General features: G+C 54.2%; 1 protein-coding gene across 13 annotated transcripts in view; it reads right to left on the bottom strand.

Annotated features, from left to right (window-relative positions):
• Positions 1-4,038: 4,038 nt before the first annotated feature.
• The window catches only part of Trak1 (trafficking kinesin protein 1), a 95,214-nt gene continuing 85,702 nt past the window's right edge, over positions 4,039-13,550 (bottom strand). For 11 of the 13 annotated variants that reach the window (XM_021234260.2, XM_040739920.1, XM_040739922.1 and 8 more), the window contains 2 exons: positions 9,737-9,839; positions 4,039-6,724 (listed from right to left, as the gene is read on the bottom strand). In XM_021234260.2, coding sequence (XP_021089919.1) covers positions 5,962-6,724; positions 9,737-9,839 — 866 coding nt within the window. In that variant the 3' untranslated portion in view covers positions 4,039-5,961. Of the gene's footprint in view, positions 6,725-8,427; positions 8,521-9,736; positions 9,840-13,550 lie in introns of all 13 variants that reach the window. The other 2 variants (XM_040739927.1, XM_040739929.1) reach the window with 1 other exon arrangement.

The following is a 13,550-nucleotide window of genomic DNA, read 5'->3' as shown; positions in this document are numbered from 1 at the left end:
TTTTCTGGACGATCCAGGTGTGGCAGGAGGGTGAGGCGTTTCCTCAACATTGGAGGAGGCTGTGGTGTTCTCTGCCTCTCTGAAGCTCACTTGGGTAAGTTGCACTGGCCTCGTGACTTCCTGATGCCCCAAGCACGGGGACCGCTTCCGCTGCCCCCTCCCACCCTCCACTAGAAGCCACCTGGATCCCCAGAGCAGCCTGAGGCTGAGCGCTAGGCGCACAGAGCCTCAGAACATCTTGAGAGAGCTGGAGGGAGAAAGCCCACTGAGGAGAGGCTGCTCCTCTCCCTGAGCGGTTTCCCCCAACCTTGAACCCAGGGAAAGTCTATTTGCAGGTGATGGATTGCAGACATCTGGTCTGTGCTTGACTGACACAGCCAGTGCACATGGGTCTTCTCTTGTCTCCGAGTGCCCTCTACTGGCAAAGGGAACAAACTCCTCTTGGGCCATGATGGCACCCAAGAGCTCAGACATACACACCTATTTCTCCTGCAACCCCTTATCTTAAATGAATCCCCCTCGTACGCGTCCGGGGATTCATACTGACGAGTCCGTCTACCAGCCTTTGCCCAGATGGCATCTAGGTTCTGAGAGCAGTATTGTAAGGGAGGTCTGTGTATATTTCTCACCCACAAGGCCTGCGATCCACCTGTCTTCCCAGGCAGTCTGTGGTGGTGCGAGACCGGACACGTCTCTCCTGAGACTCCTCAGCTGCCATCTCTCCTTCCCCCCACTGCTCCGTGGAGCCCTGGCCTGTGAGGGAGGTGAGTCCTGGGTGGGACCGTGTAACAGCCTCCGCACTAGCCCCTGTAAAACCATCCGTCCTTGGATCCTAAGATTCACCCCAGGCTTTCCCATAACCTGGAACTCAGACCGCTGGAAAAGATGAGCGTGTCAGTGTCCAACACATAATATGTATTGGGTCCTCTCCTACTCCTTTCTCTCCTTGTCCGCTACACAGACCTCTGCTCAGTCCCGGTCACAGGAGATTGGCTAGAGAGCCTGGGAGGGCACAGGACAGGGTGGGGGTAAGCATTGGAGCAGCAGAAAAATACAAAAAACAAAAAACAAAAAACGGCCCAGCAAGTTTCCCCTCCAGGTCAGGTTTCACAGCAAACTGCGGTTAGCCTTTTTCCATCCTGGTAGCTGGAAACCAAGAACTTGCCATCCTCATTTCCTGGTTGTTTCATTGGCCTCTTCAGGGTCATTTGTCCTCGGGTAGAACAATCTAGGCTGGGGGTAGTACATGAATTGGAAGGGGTGGGGAGGTAGGAGTGGGGTTGAGAAGTTGTGGAGTTGCCAGTGAATATGATTAAAACACATTGTATGAAATGCTCAAAGGACTGAGGATTTTCTTCTTTTTTTAAAGATACAGACATGTGGGCCCAGGAAGCATACTGACTTGGTCGCAGGTGCAGGGGGTTCCTGCTCCACACTTGAGGAGCCGAGCAGGCTCCTTGCGGCTTGCTCAGCCGGCTTTATTACTCTACGCTCCGACAATGAGCCCCCTCATGCATCAGCGTGGGGCTTGGTGTTTAATGTGAGGGACAAGAGGAGCCCAGCGTGGCACCCGGGTGGCACCAGAGCCCTCGCCATCCTCTCCCTCCACGGTGGCTCTCGGTGTGGTTTAAATGTGAGCCGTCCCCCGTCGGTCTGTGTGTTTGAACACTTTGGTCCCCCCAGCATGTGGCTCTGTGGGGGGAGGTTGTGAAGGAGCCTTTAGCACGTGATGCCTCGATGGAGGAAGTTATGTCGCCGGGGACTGGCCTTGCGGCTTGCTGGCCCAGCCTCACTCACCTGTCCTGCCCCGATGTGATACACTGTATTCTCATCCCTGCTGCTGTCCTGCCCCGATGTGATACACTGTATTCTCATCCCTGCTGCTGTCCTGCCTCGGTGTGATACACTGTATTCTCATCCCTGCTGCTGTCCTGCCCCGGTGTGATACACTGTATTCTCATCCCTGCTGCTGTCCTACCCCGGTGTGATACACTGTATTCTCATCCCTGCTGCTGTCCTGCCCCGATGTGATACACTGTATTCTCATCCCTGCTGCTGTCCTGCCCCGGTGTGATACACTGTATTCTCATCCCTGCTGCTGTCCTGCCCGGTGTGATACACTGTATTCTCTTGCAGCTTGCTGGCCCAGCCTCACTCACCTGCCCGCAGTGTGTCCCTGCTGCTGTCCTGCCCTGGTGTGATACACTGTATTCTCTTGAGGAGCAGGCTACAGTAGGCTCATCCCACCTTAGACTGCTTCCTGTCTCTACTCAAAAGCACTCTGCCCCTCACCGGCTGCTCCTTCTGCTCAAACAGACGTTCCTGCCACAGATCTCACATGGTCCTCTCCGGAGAGGCTCTTGTGTACTGCTAATGTGAAGCAGCCCTCGCGTCAACCCTCCGCTTGGCTCCTGGTGGTCTGTGGGCGCACCCTGTTCTAGGTAGATCAGCTCCAAAAGAACAGAGATGTCCTTACCAGCACCTAAGACGTTGCCTGTATCTTAGCTCGGGTTTCCATTGTGCAATAGAACACCGCGACCAAAATCCAAGCTGGGGAGAAAGGGGTTTATGTGGCTCACCCTTCCGCATCACAATTCATCACGAAGGGAGTCAGTACAGGAACTCAAACAGGGCAGGAACCTGGGGGCTGGAGCTGATGCGGAGGGAAGCTGCTTACTGACTTGCTCAGCCCACTTTCTTATAAAACCCAGGACCACCTGCCTGGGAATAGCACCATCTGCCAATGGGCTGGGCTCTGCCTCACTGATCACTAATTAAGAAAATGCCCTATAAGCTTGCCTGCAGTCAGAGCTTAAGGAGCCATTTCCTTAATTGAGGTTCCCCCCCCCTTTCAGATAACTTTAGCTCATGTTATGTTAACATGAAACTGCCCCACAGTAAGTGCTCAAAAACCATCCCCAGGCCTGGCGTTGGTGGCGCACGCCTTTAATCCCAGCATTCGGGAGGCAGAGGCAGACGGATCTCTGTGAGTTCGAGGCCAGGCTGGACCGACAGCCTCCAAAACAGAGAAACCCTGTCTCGTAAAACCAAAAAAAAAAAAAACAAAAAACAAAAACAAAAAAAAAAAAACCATCCCCAGAGCATCTGTTGTCCCACCTCCCAGACTGAAAAGGGAAAGGCAAGTTAAGTTAGTTTCTGGAGGAGGCCATCACTGTCAAATCGTTGGACCTCACATTCGTGATGCTATGCCCCCAGAGCCCCTGACCACCATTCATGATGTCACACCCTACAATGTCCAAAACATTCATGTCCATGTCACACCCTCAGTGTCCCTAACACTCATAATGCCACGCCCTCACGGTGTCCCTGACACACATGATGCTTTGCCCCCAGTGTCCCTGACACTTGTGAGTCCATGTCCTCAGTGTCCCTAACATCTATGAAGCCACACCCCCAGGGTCCCTGACACTCATGATACCACACCTCCCAGTGTTTACATCCTTAGTGAGTTTATCCCTTCCTCCTCACACTTCCTTAAGTCTTTGGGCAGGTCTCTGTGCAAGGAAACTTGATGATATCCACCTGGAGATTCGCTCTGTGACGTGCACACCCGTGTGTGTGGGAAACCACTTAGACGCAAGCTTTAATGGTAAAAGATGATCATCAGCTCGGCGACCAACGGTGGGGGGGGGGACTGGGCTATGGAAGAATGTGTGTGTTCGCGATGGAGCAACGTGCGGTCCTGAAAGATGCATCAGGAGACGGTGCGCGAGACGGTAGTACATGAAGTGAATGTCTCATTTACTGCCCCCCAAGAGCCAGACGTCATCAACTCACAAAGAGGCTAATCTCCTGAGTGAAGACACGTGTCAAGGCAGAGAGACGGCTTTGGTGAAGAGCACAACTGCTCTCGGAGAGGCCCTGAGTTTGGTTCCCAGCACCCGCGTCAGGGAGCTCACAACCACCTGTAACTCCAGCTCCGGGGGACCCACTGCCCTCTTCTGGCCTCTACAAGCAACTGCACCCAGGTGCGCACATCCACACACAGGCACGCTAAGTGAAAGACAAAAGTCTCCAGCCTTTTGAGCTTGTTTTATTGGTATTCATTAGCGAATAAAATTTTGTTGCTGATCTTGATGCACTACAACGCACTTTTTGGTAGTGGTTGCTTAATGTTGATCACCGGTTTATTAACTATACTAAATATCACAACCTCTGGCGTGCCGTTTTTCACACGGGTGTTTCCAGTGCAGGTGGGTAGCTCCTCTGGATGCGTCCGTTCAAAGGCAATGGTTGTCATCCCCCCTTGCTATTCTACCTACTGCTTTAAAATACATTCAGACAGAAGGGTAAGTTACTCCGAGTGACTGCACGCCCACAACAGCCAGGAGAGCAGGGAGGGAGTGTGACGAGCCGGCACTCTCGTGTTCCGAGAATAAATAGTTTGAAATAGTGGGACTAAAGCTTGCTGTTTGGGGGGACCTTCTCAAAGCATCCTCAGTGGACATAAAGTGGCCGTCACTCCATCCAAGGACGCATCTTTTGCTGGGCGGGGGGAGGGTCCATGTGACAATTTCTTGTACACAGGGTGCTACCCTTTCACAGATGTCTAGGGCAGGTGATCATGTGACACACAGATGTACAGGTCATATTCAGACAAAAGTAAATAAATATTATGTCTGGGGTGGTGGGTCTCTCTCTCTCCGTCTCTCTCTCTCATACACACACACACACACACACACACACACACACTGGCTGGAGCTGGAAGGGGAGGAAATATATGATTAAAACACAGCACACACAGATAATAAATAAAGTCCACAACTGAAATGCGTGACAGCAACAGGCCTAGGCCGCTCACTTCCTCAGGCCTTTTCCATTCATAAGCACCTCTGATTTTTTTTTCTTTTCCTATGGGCAGAAATGGGATGAGGAGACAAAGGGCTTGTTCTGAAAGGAGAGGATTAAAAAAAAAACTGTGGCACCCGCCTTTAATCTCAGCACTCGGGAGGCAGAGGCAGGCGGGCCTCTGTGAGTTCAGGACAGCCTGGTCCTACAGAGGGGGTTCCGGGACAGCAAAGGATACACAGAGAAACCCTGTCTCGAAAGATTTAACCATCTCGTCCCCTGTCCCCTTGATCCTTTGTTACCGTGAAAACTGGTCATACATCAACCTGGCTGTGACACTGGGTCCCAGAAATGAGCTGTTATTAGCAAGTTAGAGTGCGTCATTTGCAACTTGGTGTCAGAGAACCACCAAGAGAAACTGTCAGTACTGAGACTTCCCTGCTAATAAAATTCTTAAAAAAGGAAAAAAAAAAAAAACAAAAAAAACAGATCACATAGAATACAGAGGGGCTGCCTGGTGGTGCATCAGAGTGTAAATACATTCTTTTCAGATCAGGCTGTGAGCCTGACAGCTGATGACAACACACAGGGTGACTTGGAGTCACATCCTGAGAACGGACGGCCCACCAGAGCAGAACAGCGCAGACCTCGATGAAGCTGGACCACCTACAACAGAAGAACAGCTCTCTGATGGCCAGCGGCACTGCCGGCTGTCACCCAGGGTGTGGAATGCACTGCGACCCGCGCCACGTACGGCGCGTGCAACACCAACGGCAGTCTTATGCAGAGTTCACCAGATTCCTATCCATGGGATAAGAACACCCTTGGGAATTTCAGTGCTTCTCAAAAAGTAAAGAAGAAAAGGACGCCACCTTCCCCCGGGTGAGCTCAGGCGACATCGTGAGTGTATGACCTTGTAGGTCTATCACTTCCAGAAGACTGGAAGAGAGAAGACGCAAGGTCTCCAAGGCCTGTGTACACGCTGTATGGAGTCCTACCCCCCCCCAACGAGGCACAAAGTTGATTTGTTTAGCTCAGGAGAAGTAGACCTCAGAGGGGGAAGGGTGTGAGCGCTCTGTGGGGGGGGGGGACCAGGAGGTGAGGAGCAGACAGAGGAAAACATGGTCTCCTGCACGGCAGCGATCCCTGGCCTCACCGCAGGCTAGTCTGTTTGGGGAGCTTAGCACCCATTAAGATGCCCGAGGTGAGGATCACGGGGGCTCTCATCTGCACGCTGGACCCAACCATGGTGGGGAAGCTGCGATTCCGCCGGATGCCACTGGGGCACCCCAGAGTCAGGCCCTCGGGGACCAGACCCCCGGGGACCAGAGCCTGTGCTGGCCCTGTGGCTCCACAGAGGAGAGGTCCCTGATCCTCAGTCAAGGTGGGGATATGTGGTCGTCCTGAGTTCACCGCTCTGGCCACCCCAAACCTCCTGACTTTGTCCACAAGGTTGAGGTTGGAGACAGACACGTCCGTCTGGCTCTCGCTGCTCCTCACCGGCTTCTTTTCCCGAACCTCCCTCAGGATGGAGCTGGCGGGCTTGGAAGCCAGGAAGTTGTTGTAGGGAGGGCTCGTGCACTTGAACTCGAGAGAGGGTGGCGAGGCCACGGGCGTCTGCATGGGGGAGTTTGGCGGGGTGGATGGGATCACGGCCATCCTAGGGGTGTAGGAGTGGAGGAGGGAGCCCCTGCCGGCTCTGTCCCAACTCTGGGGGTCATACACAGCCGCTGAGATGCCTCGTTCCTTCAGCAACCATACCAGTCCGAGGGACGTGCTCATGGTGGTTGTGGACTCGCGGATATTTGTGAAGGACTCGGCCAGGCTCAGTCTCCGGGGGGTGCACGGAGTGGCCACCGGGGTGGGTTTCAGGTGGCTGGTGCTGCTACAAGCTGGAGCTGGGGCTGAGTTAAGGCTGAAAGGGAAAAGGGGGGGCTGGTCACTCGTCAGAAAGGCCACAGGCTGCTTAGGAAGGATCGGCGGCCCCGCCTCCCGCAGGGTGTGCGCGCAGAAGGAGCTCGGGGTAGGAGACGGCACCCTGTGCCCTCAGGAACTCTGTCTGCATCTGCCCCTCATTTCTTATTGTGGGGGGAGCTTACATAAGACTGTGCTCCAGGTTAACAGGAAGCTGCCATGGTCCCCTCTGCTTATCCCTGGCAGGTGCATAGAGCGGTCCCCTCTGTACATAGAGACCCGGGCTCCAGGGCCAGCTGTTGGCTCACTCGGTGTCACACTGGACTAGGAAGCTGCCAACCCTGGATCTGATGCCACAGTGAAGTGTCCCCACTGTCGTCGGGGCGGGAAGCAGACCCTTCAACAGCTCAGTTACCCCGAATAGGTCTCTCCCCAATCCCCAATCCTTGATCTCCCTGAGACACAAACCAGAGCTCTGAGTATGAGAGCCCTGCTGTAGGAGCAGCACAGGTGACCCCAGCACGGTGCTCATCCTCCACCCCCCCCCAGCTGTCCTAGCTCCTTTTGCCCAAACTCCTGGGGATACGGTGGAACGACACCTCACGCGGTCCGTCTGTCTGGGCTCTGTAATGCTCGAGGCCCTAGAATGTGTGACGCCTATTGAGTGACCATCACAGGAAGCTGTGCTCATTCACCATGCCCTGGTGTTTGGAGACTTTGAGGCCACAGCATCTGCCCTCCAGCTGGGAAAGCCACCGGGATACAGGGGGAGCTTCCCTAGCAACGGGCCAGCTGAGCGGTCCCCACGACTTAAGGCGGAGCGACCTCTCCCTAGGAGGCCCAGGTACCTTGGGCAGGTGCCAGCTAAAAGAAGGGAAGGAACAGGGCCCGTTCTGGAGAAGGCCCTCGGAATGATGAGGGGGCTCTGCTCCCTAGAGGGAGACAGCTAGCTCAAAGGCAAGGCTCCCCAGGGGTTGGTGGGCCCGGGGTGGGAGTCACGGGACAGCTCATCTCACACTAGCTGGGGGAAGGGGGGAGACTCCGCAAAGCAGGGAGCACGTGGAGAGACCACGGAGACTCCTGGGATTGAAGAGGTGGGGTTTGCAACAGGCACGGAGGGGGTTTTTACAAATGTTGACAGCTGCTGGAAGGTAAGAATGTTCTAGACTAGAAGGCTTATTGACACAGTCATCCCCAGAAAGGTTTTCAGGGTTTTTTGTTCCACTGCGTCTCTTCCCAACTCAGGCAAGACAGGCCCCTCCCCTCCTCACTTTCCTGGTCCCCTGTGGCCACATGGGACTTCTGGGGGAAGACATACTTGGGGGGGGGGCACTCTGAGCCTATGGCTTCAGCCAAAGGTACACATTTAGTCACTCCCAGCTTCAAAAGGGACATCCTGTGACTTTAAGAATAACCCTTTCATAAACCAAGTCAGGCCTGGAAGCCAGCATCTCCCGGGGCAGCAAGGGAGATGGAAACAGAGCAGAGATCCAGGGATCCCGTTGGGTGAGGCCTTCGGTAAGGACTTCATTAGTGTCGGCACTCGGCTGGGTTAGAAGGGACGATGGCCAGGGCCATGTTAACCAGGCACAGCCACAGAGACACACGGAAGCCTTTGTCCCGGGGTTAGTGGCAGCCACACTTGCACACACAGCTCCTTCGCCGTGGCCCTGCAGGAGCAGGCTCCGTTGGCCCTGTGCTCACCCCCTGCCTTGCCCGTGGGCTCAGACTCTCTGCCCTACATGTCCTCTCAGCTCAACAGGGCCAATGGCTGCTTCGTCGTCATCCTCACAAGACCTGCGGAGAATTATTCAAGTTTAAGGCGCTCCTCGGGGTGGCCGGCCCTTCTCGCCTCCGTCCCTGGCACCGGCCTCTAACTGCCATCTTGTTTGACTGTGCCACATAGAAAGGGGTTATAAGGGGATCTCTCTCTCTCTCTCTCTCTCTCTCTCTCTCTCTCTCTCTCTCTCTCTCTCTCTCTCTCTCTTTCTCCTGTACTGTGAGAGACCATTCCCCCGTTCTTCTGCAGAGGCAGGAACGGGAGCCATATGGCTAAAATCAAGCCAGGCAGACCAGCGTCTCTCCAGATGGTGTGCCCAAGGGACACGAGCCAGAGTAGACATGTGGTCTCTCCACAGAGTCTTTTCCACACTGGCCATTAGGGTTTGGCTTGACGGGCATTTCCTGGAGGCTGCTCCAGGGCAGCGAGGGTTTCCACAGATCTCTGTAACTCTACCGTGAAAAAACTCCACGCTCCATTGGCAAGCTTTGGGACGACAACCATGCCGGTGCATCCCCAGGGCCTGCGGAAAGGCTGACGTCAGCCGGGAAAGGGGAGTCCTGGAATTCACAGGGGACAGTGACAGTGGCTTTCTCAGCCCGCCCCCTCTGGATCTGAACAAACAAGGCTCGGAACGAAAGACGGGACCCAGAATGGGTGGCTACAAGTGTGTGTGTGTGTGTGTGTGTGTGCGCGCGCGCGTGCATGTGTGTGTGTGCGCGTGCGCGCACACGCGCTTGCATATGCATGCGTGCATGGGTGTGGGCACAGGATCACACATAGAGGCCACAGCTACTGTCCCTTAGGCATCATCTACCTTGTGTTTGAGACAGGGTAGGTCTCCCTGGCCAGAACCTCATCAAGCAGGCTAGGCTAACTGGACAGTAAACCCCAAGGACCATCCAACTAGGATTAGAAGCATGTAGGTAGGTGATAGAGACCAAACCCAGGTCCCATGTTGTAACTGGCTTCTTTCCCTCCCTTGACAGGGTCTTACTATATACCTCTGGCTGACCTGCAATTTACACAAAGCAGACCAGACTGTCACCAAACTCACAAAAGACCCGCCTGCCTCTGCCTCCCGAATCCCGGGGATTAAAGGTTGTGCGCCGCCACACCTGGCTTGGAGTTGGCCTCCGAATGAACCTCTTGACTTCCCTCATCGCACCTTTCCAGAAAGGCCACTCTCCAACTCGCACTGCCCCCACCCGCCCCAGAGCTGTGGCCCCTTACCTTGGCGTGACCCGCGTGAGCTCGTCCGAGGGGTGCAGGATTCGGCAGGTGGTGAACGTGAAGGTGGAGTTGGTCTGTGACATGCACCTCCCAGGGTAGTGCGCTGCATCGGGAGAGGAAGGACAAACAACGTTTCCTTGTACCCAGACAACACCGCGACGCGCATCAGACATCCAGCAGGACCCTCCACAGACGCGTGAGAGGCGATGAGCTACCTTGCGAGCTGGATCTGGGCGAGGAAGTCAAGACACCGATGTTCTGGACCGAAGGTGGCCCCTCAAAACCGGCCATGTGTTTTTGAGCACTGGTCTGCAGAGCATCGAATCCCAGCTTCCGGCCCAATCCAGACAGGGTTCCTCATCGGGGTTCTTGGGCCAGCAGTGGATCCAGTTCCCAGGGGGCGGGGTGGGGAGGGCCAACGGGCCTCCGTGGATTAATTTAGTTTTCCACCTCAGGGCTCAGTTCCTGCTTTCCTCCAGCATCGTCTGCTGTGCGTTTCTTTTCACGGACAATGCCCTGCCCGGAGGGAGGGGTGGAGTGGGCAGGGAGAGGCGCTTGGTACTGGAAGCAGGGCACGGGTCACGAAGCCCCCTTTCCTGTCCACACGGAAAGGGGCTCAGGGAGGCTGGCTCCACTGCTGCCCACCTGCGGTGGTTACGGTGGGAGGCGGCCTCAGCAGCCCCAACAACAACGTCCAGGAGTTCCGGAACCCAGTCTGGCACTGACACACCCATCGCTGCCCCGATACTCCAGCGGCTTTCTTCCCCGCGGCCCCTAGGATCCCCGTTTTATTTACTACGACCGAGACAGGCCGTTCTAAGCGTTGTTGTTAGGGCAGCTGATGACCACGGGTGGAGCAAAGCAAATCATGTTGAGTGGAAGGACCATGCACCAGAAGCCAGCGAAGGAACAGGGAGGGGGTCTACCAAAGACGTCGTGATTGTCAAGGTCGTCCTAACTCATAACTTGAGCATCAGCGGGAAAGAGAAAAAAAACAAAAACAAAAACAAAACCAAGTGTGTGTCTGTGGAGGGGTGCATCAGAACACATGCACGGTGGGAAGTCACGAGATGAGCACCCACCCCGCTACCCAGCCCTGCAGCAGCTCAGCCCCCACAGGCCTCCTGGGAAAAGACTCCAGACTTCAGAGACCAAGACACCCAAAGGCCGTGAAGATTCAAACTACTAGAATCTTCTTGTGGCAAGTTTTGTCTTGGGTTTGAAAAGGAAAAAAAAAATTTGGCTGTGTCTTAAAAGAAAACCAGAAACCAAGTGAAGCAAACACAAGAAAATAATAATAGTAATAAATAATAATAATAATAATAATAATAATAATAATAATAGGTGAAAATGGGTTGGAGACACACAGATCGAAGGCAGGGCGGACAAATAAATCCAGAGCACAAGTATAGTGGGAATGGCTAAAAGAACTGGGCAAATTAGTGTGTGCTGGCAGCATGACCCAGCTCTGTGTCCACGAGGACCCAGTGACACCTAGGGTGACAGCCAACCTCGAGCAGAGCCTTAGTGGGAGGCACAGAAGGAGACAAAGCAAATAAGACATAGAAATGGCCTTTGTGGGAGCCGGAGAGATGGCTCAGGGCTTAAGGGCGCTGGCTGCTCTTCCAGGGGACCTGGGTTCGATTCCCAGCACCCACACGGCAGCGGTAACTCCAATTCCAGGGGACCCGACACCCTCACGCAGGCAAAACGCCAATGCACATAAAATTAAAAAAAAAAAAGAAACAATGGCTTTAGCGTTGGGTGCAAGCAGAGGTTCCCGAGCTCAGGTGACTGAGCACACGCCACAGAGCGCCAACAAAAAAATGGATCGAGCTCTGAAGAGGAGACAACCGAACAGTCACAAGTCTTGGACAGTGACAAAGTCCAGGAAAAAGAACAACAGGCAGCCTGAGGAGAGGGTTAGTGGGGAAAGACAGAGAGGGAAAGGAGTAAACAGATCATTAAGACAGAATGGTGGTAGGAGATAACATTAAAAATAAACAAGGCAAGGAGGGTTAGATTTAGAAATGTAGCCCCACTCGAACACGTGGCCAGAATGTGCCCCTCCCCAGCCCATTAGGTGTGCAGTGTCCAAGGACATTTTAGAGATGGAATTGAATCACCAGAAGTAAAACCCATCACATCCAAATGAGTTTGGGAGATAAGAAAAGGCTGCTAAAAATTCTCATGTCCCCACTCCCCGGGAGCAATCGATAGCTTTGAGGACCAAGAAGACTGATTATCTGAAGAGCCAAAGCCAGAGACTGGGCTCCGCCACAATACCACTGGGATGCCTGGGCGCTCGGACTCTCGGTGTCACCACGGACTGCCGGGACGAAGCTGCGCCTCCCTTCCTTGGGGCACAATATAGAGACAGTGAGTTTCTCCACGAAGGGCTCTCCAGAGCCCCTCCTCTTTGTCCCAGAGAAGCAAAACATTGAGCCCTGATTCTTGGCTTTAGGGAGCAAACAGATACGGAAACACACTTGGCAGAGTTGGGGCTTGAATCCAAAATTGGAGTTGCCAAGACCACACTACACCCAAAACCCAACGCCCAGCTCGACTGCAAGTGCAAACGCTATTTACCTCACAGGCTTCATTTTGGGGGTGCAAAGGGCAGCGTTTCTTGTCTCAGCCTGACGGGAGGGCTTCGGGCATCATGGGGGAATGGACACATGGTACATCTGACCGCAGCCTAAGGCCGAGTGGCAGGTTGCAAGTAGGTTCAAGGTTACTGCTTGCAACTAAGCAAGCCAGGCACTTCCAGAGGAAGATTCCTGTGTTAATTTGGGCTCTGCGCTCACTAACACAATAGCCCACTCTGGTTACCTGACCACATTTTATATGGAAGTAGATTTTCCCCCTTTCATTTTACAACCCTAATCCTTACATTTAGCTGGTCTTTTGCTAGAGGTTTTGATGCTGACTCAAGAACTGGTAAGGTTTAAAATCAACTAAATCTTGGCGAGCCACAGGCTAGGTCATCCCTGACACCGCTCTGGGTCTCCACAGAGTTGGGTGGTGGTGGTGGTGGTGGCTGTTGCCCTGCAGAGCGCTGAAGCCTCCCAGGACTGTTGCTTCCCCACAGCCCAAAGTGCTGAGAAGACAGAACCATGGCCAGACGCTCAGGGGCCCTACAGGGACTCTGCCCCCCCCCCCCGGGCGACCATGTTTGGACTTAGGTTTCATTCAGCCCTATCTTCTGTGTGTCCTCTGGGGAGGGGACAATGCACCGGAGAAGCCATTTTCCTTTCTGAGCAGCACCCTGGAAGGCAGCCGCACACGCAGAGGCACTGAAGCCTGTGGTTGCACCTGGAGTGTTGGGACGCTCAGACAAACCTGAGCTATTTCACAGACCTTTGAGGGTAACACTGGCCACGCCACACATTCAGCCTGGGCTCATGAGTCCCAGGCTGCCCGGGAGCTCACCAGGTGGCCTCGGGTGACCTTGACCCTCCCGACTTCACCTCCTAAGTGCAGAGACTACAGGTGGGCGCCATGCCCTGGTTTACAGGTGCTGGGCATAGGCTCCAGGGCTTTGTGCTCTACACACTGAACCTCATCTTCAGCTCCAAGACATGTCTGTTAAAGGTTGCATAAATAGCTTCTAAAAATGTCAAAAACTTTTTTTTCAACTGTATCTGGAAATCTTGAGAAAGGGACCCCATCTTTACAGGGCACAGAGCACCTGCTGTGCTCCCCCTAGGAGAAGTAGGCAACTGGGGTGACAGACAGAAGCATAACCCCCCCCGCCCCAGCTTGACTTAACCATGTGCGTGTGAAGCTGCTGGCGTGTGACTGGGACCTGCTG

Source organism: Mesocricetus auratus, unplaced genomic scaffold (genome assembly GCF_017639785.1).
Source record: "Mesocricetus auratus isolate SY011 unplaced genomic scaffold, BCM_Maur_2.0 Super-Scaffold_100691, whole genome shotgun sequence".
Classification (NCBI taxonomy): Eukaryota; Metazoa; Chordata; class Mammalia; order Rodentia; family Cricetidae; genus Mesocricetus; species Mesocricetus auratus.
The sequence above is the reverse complement of the archived record's forward strand: the minus strand, read 5'-3'. Positions and strand labels throughout refer to the sequence as shown.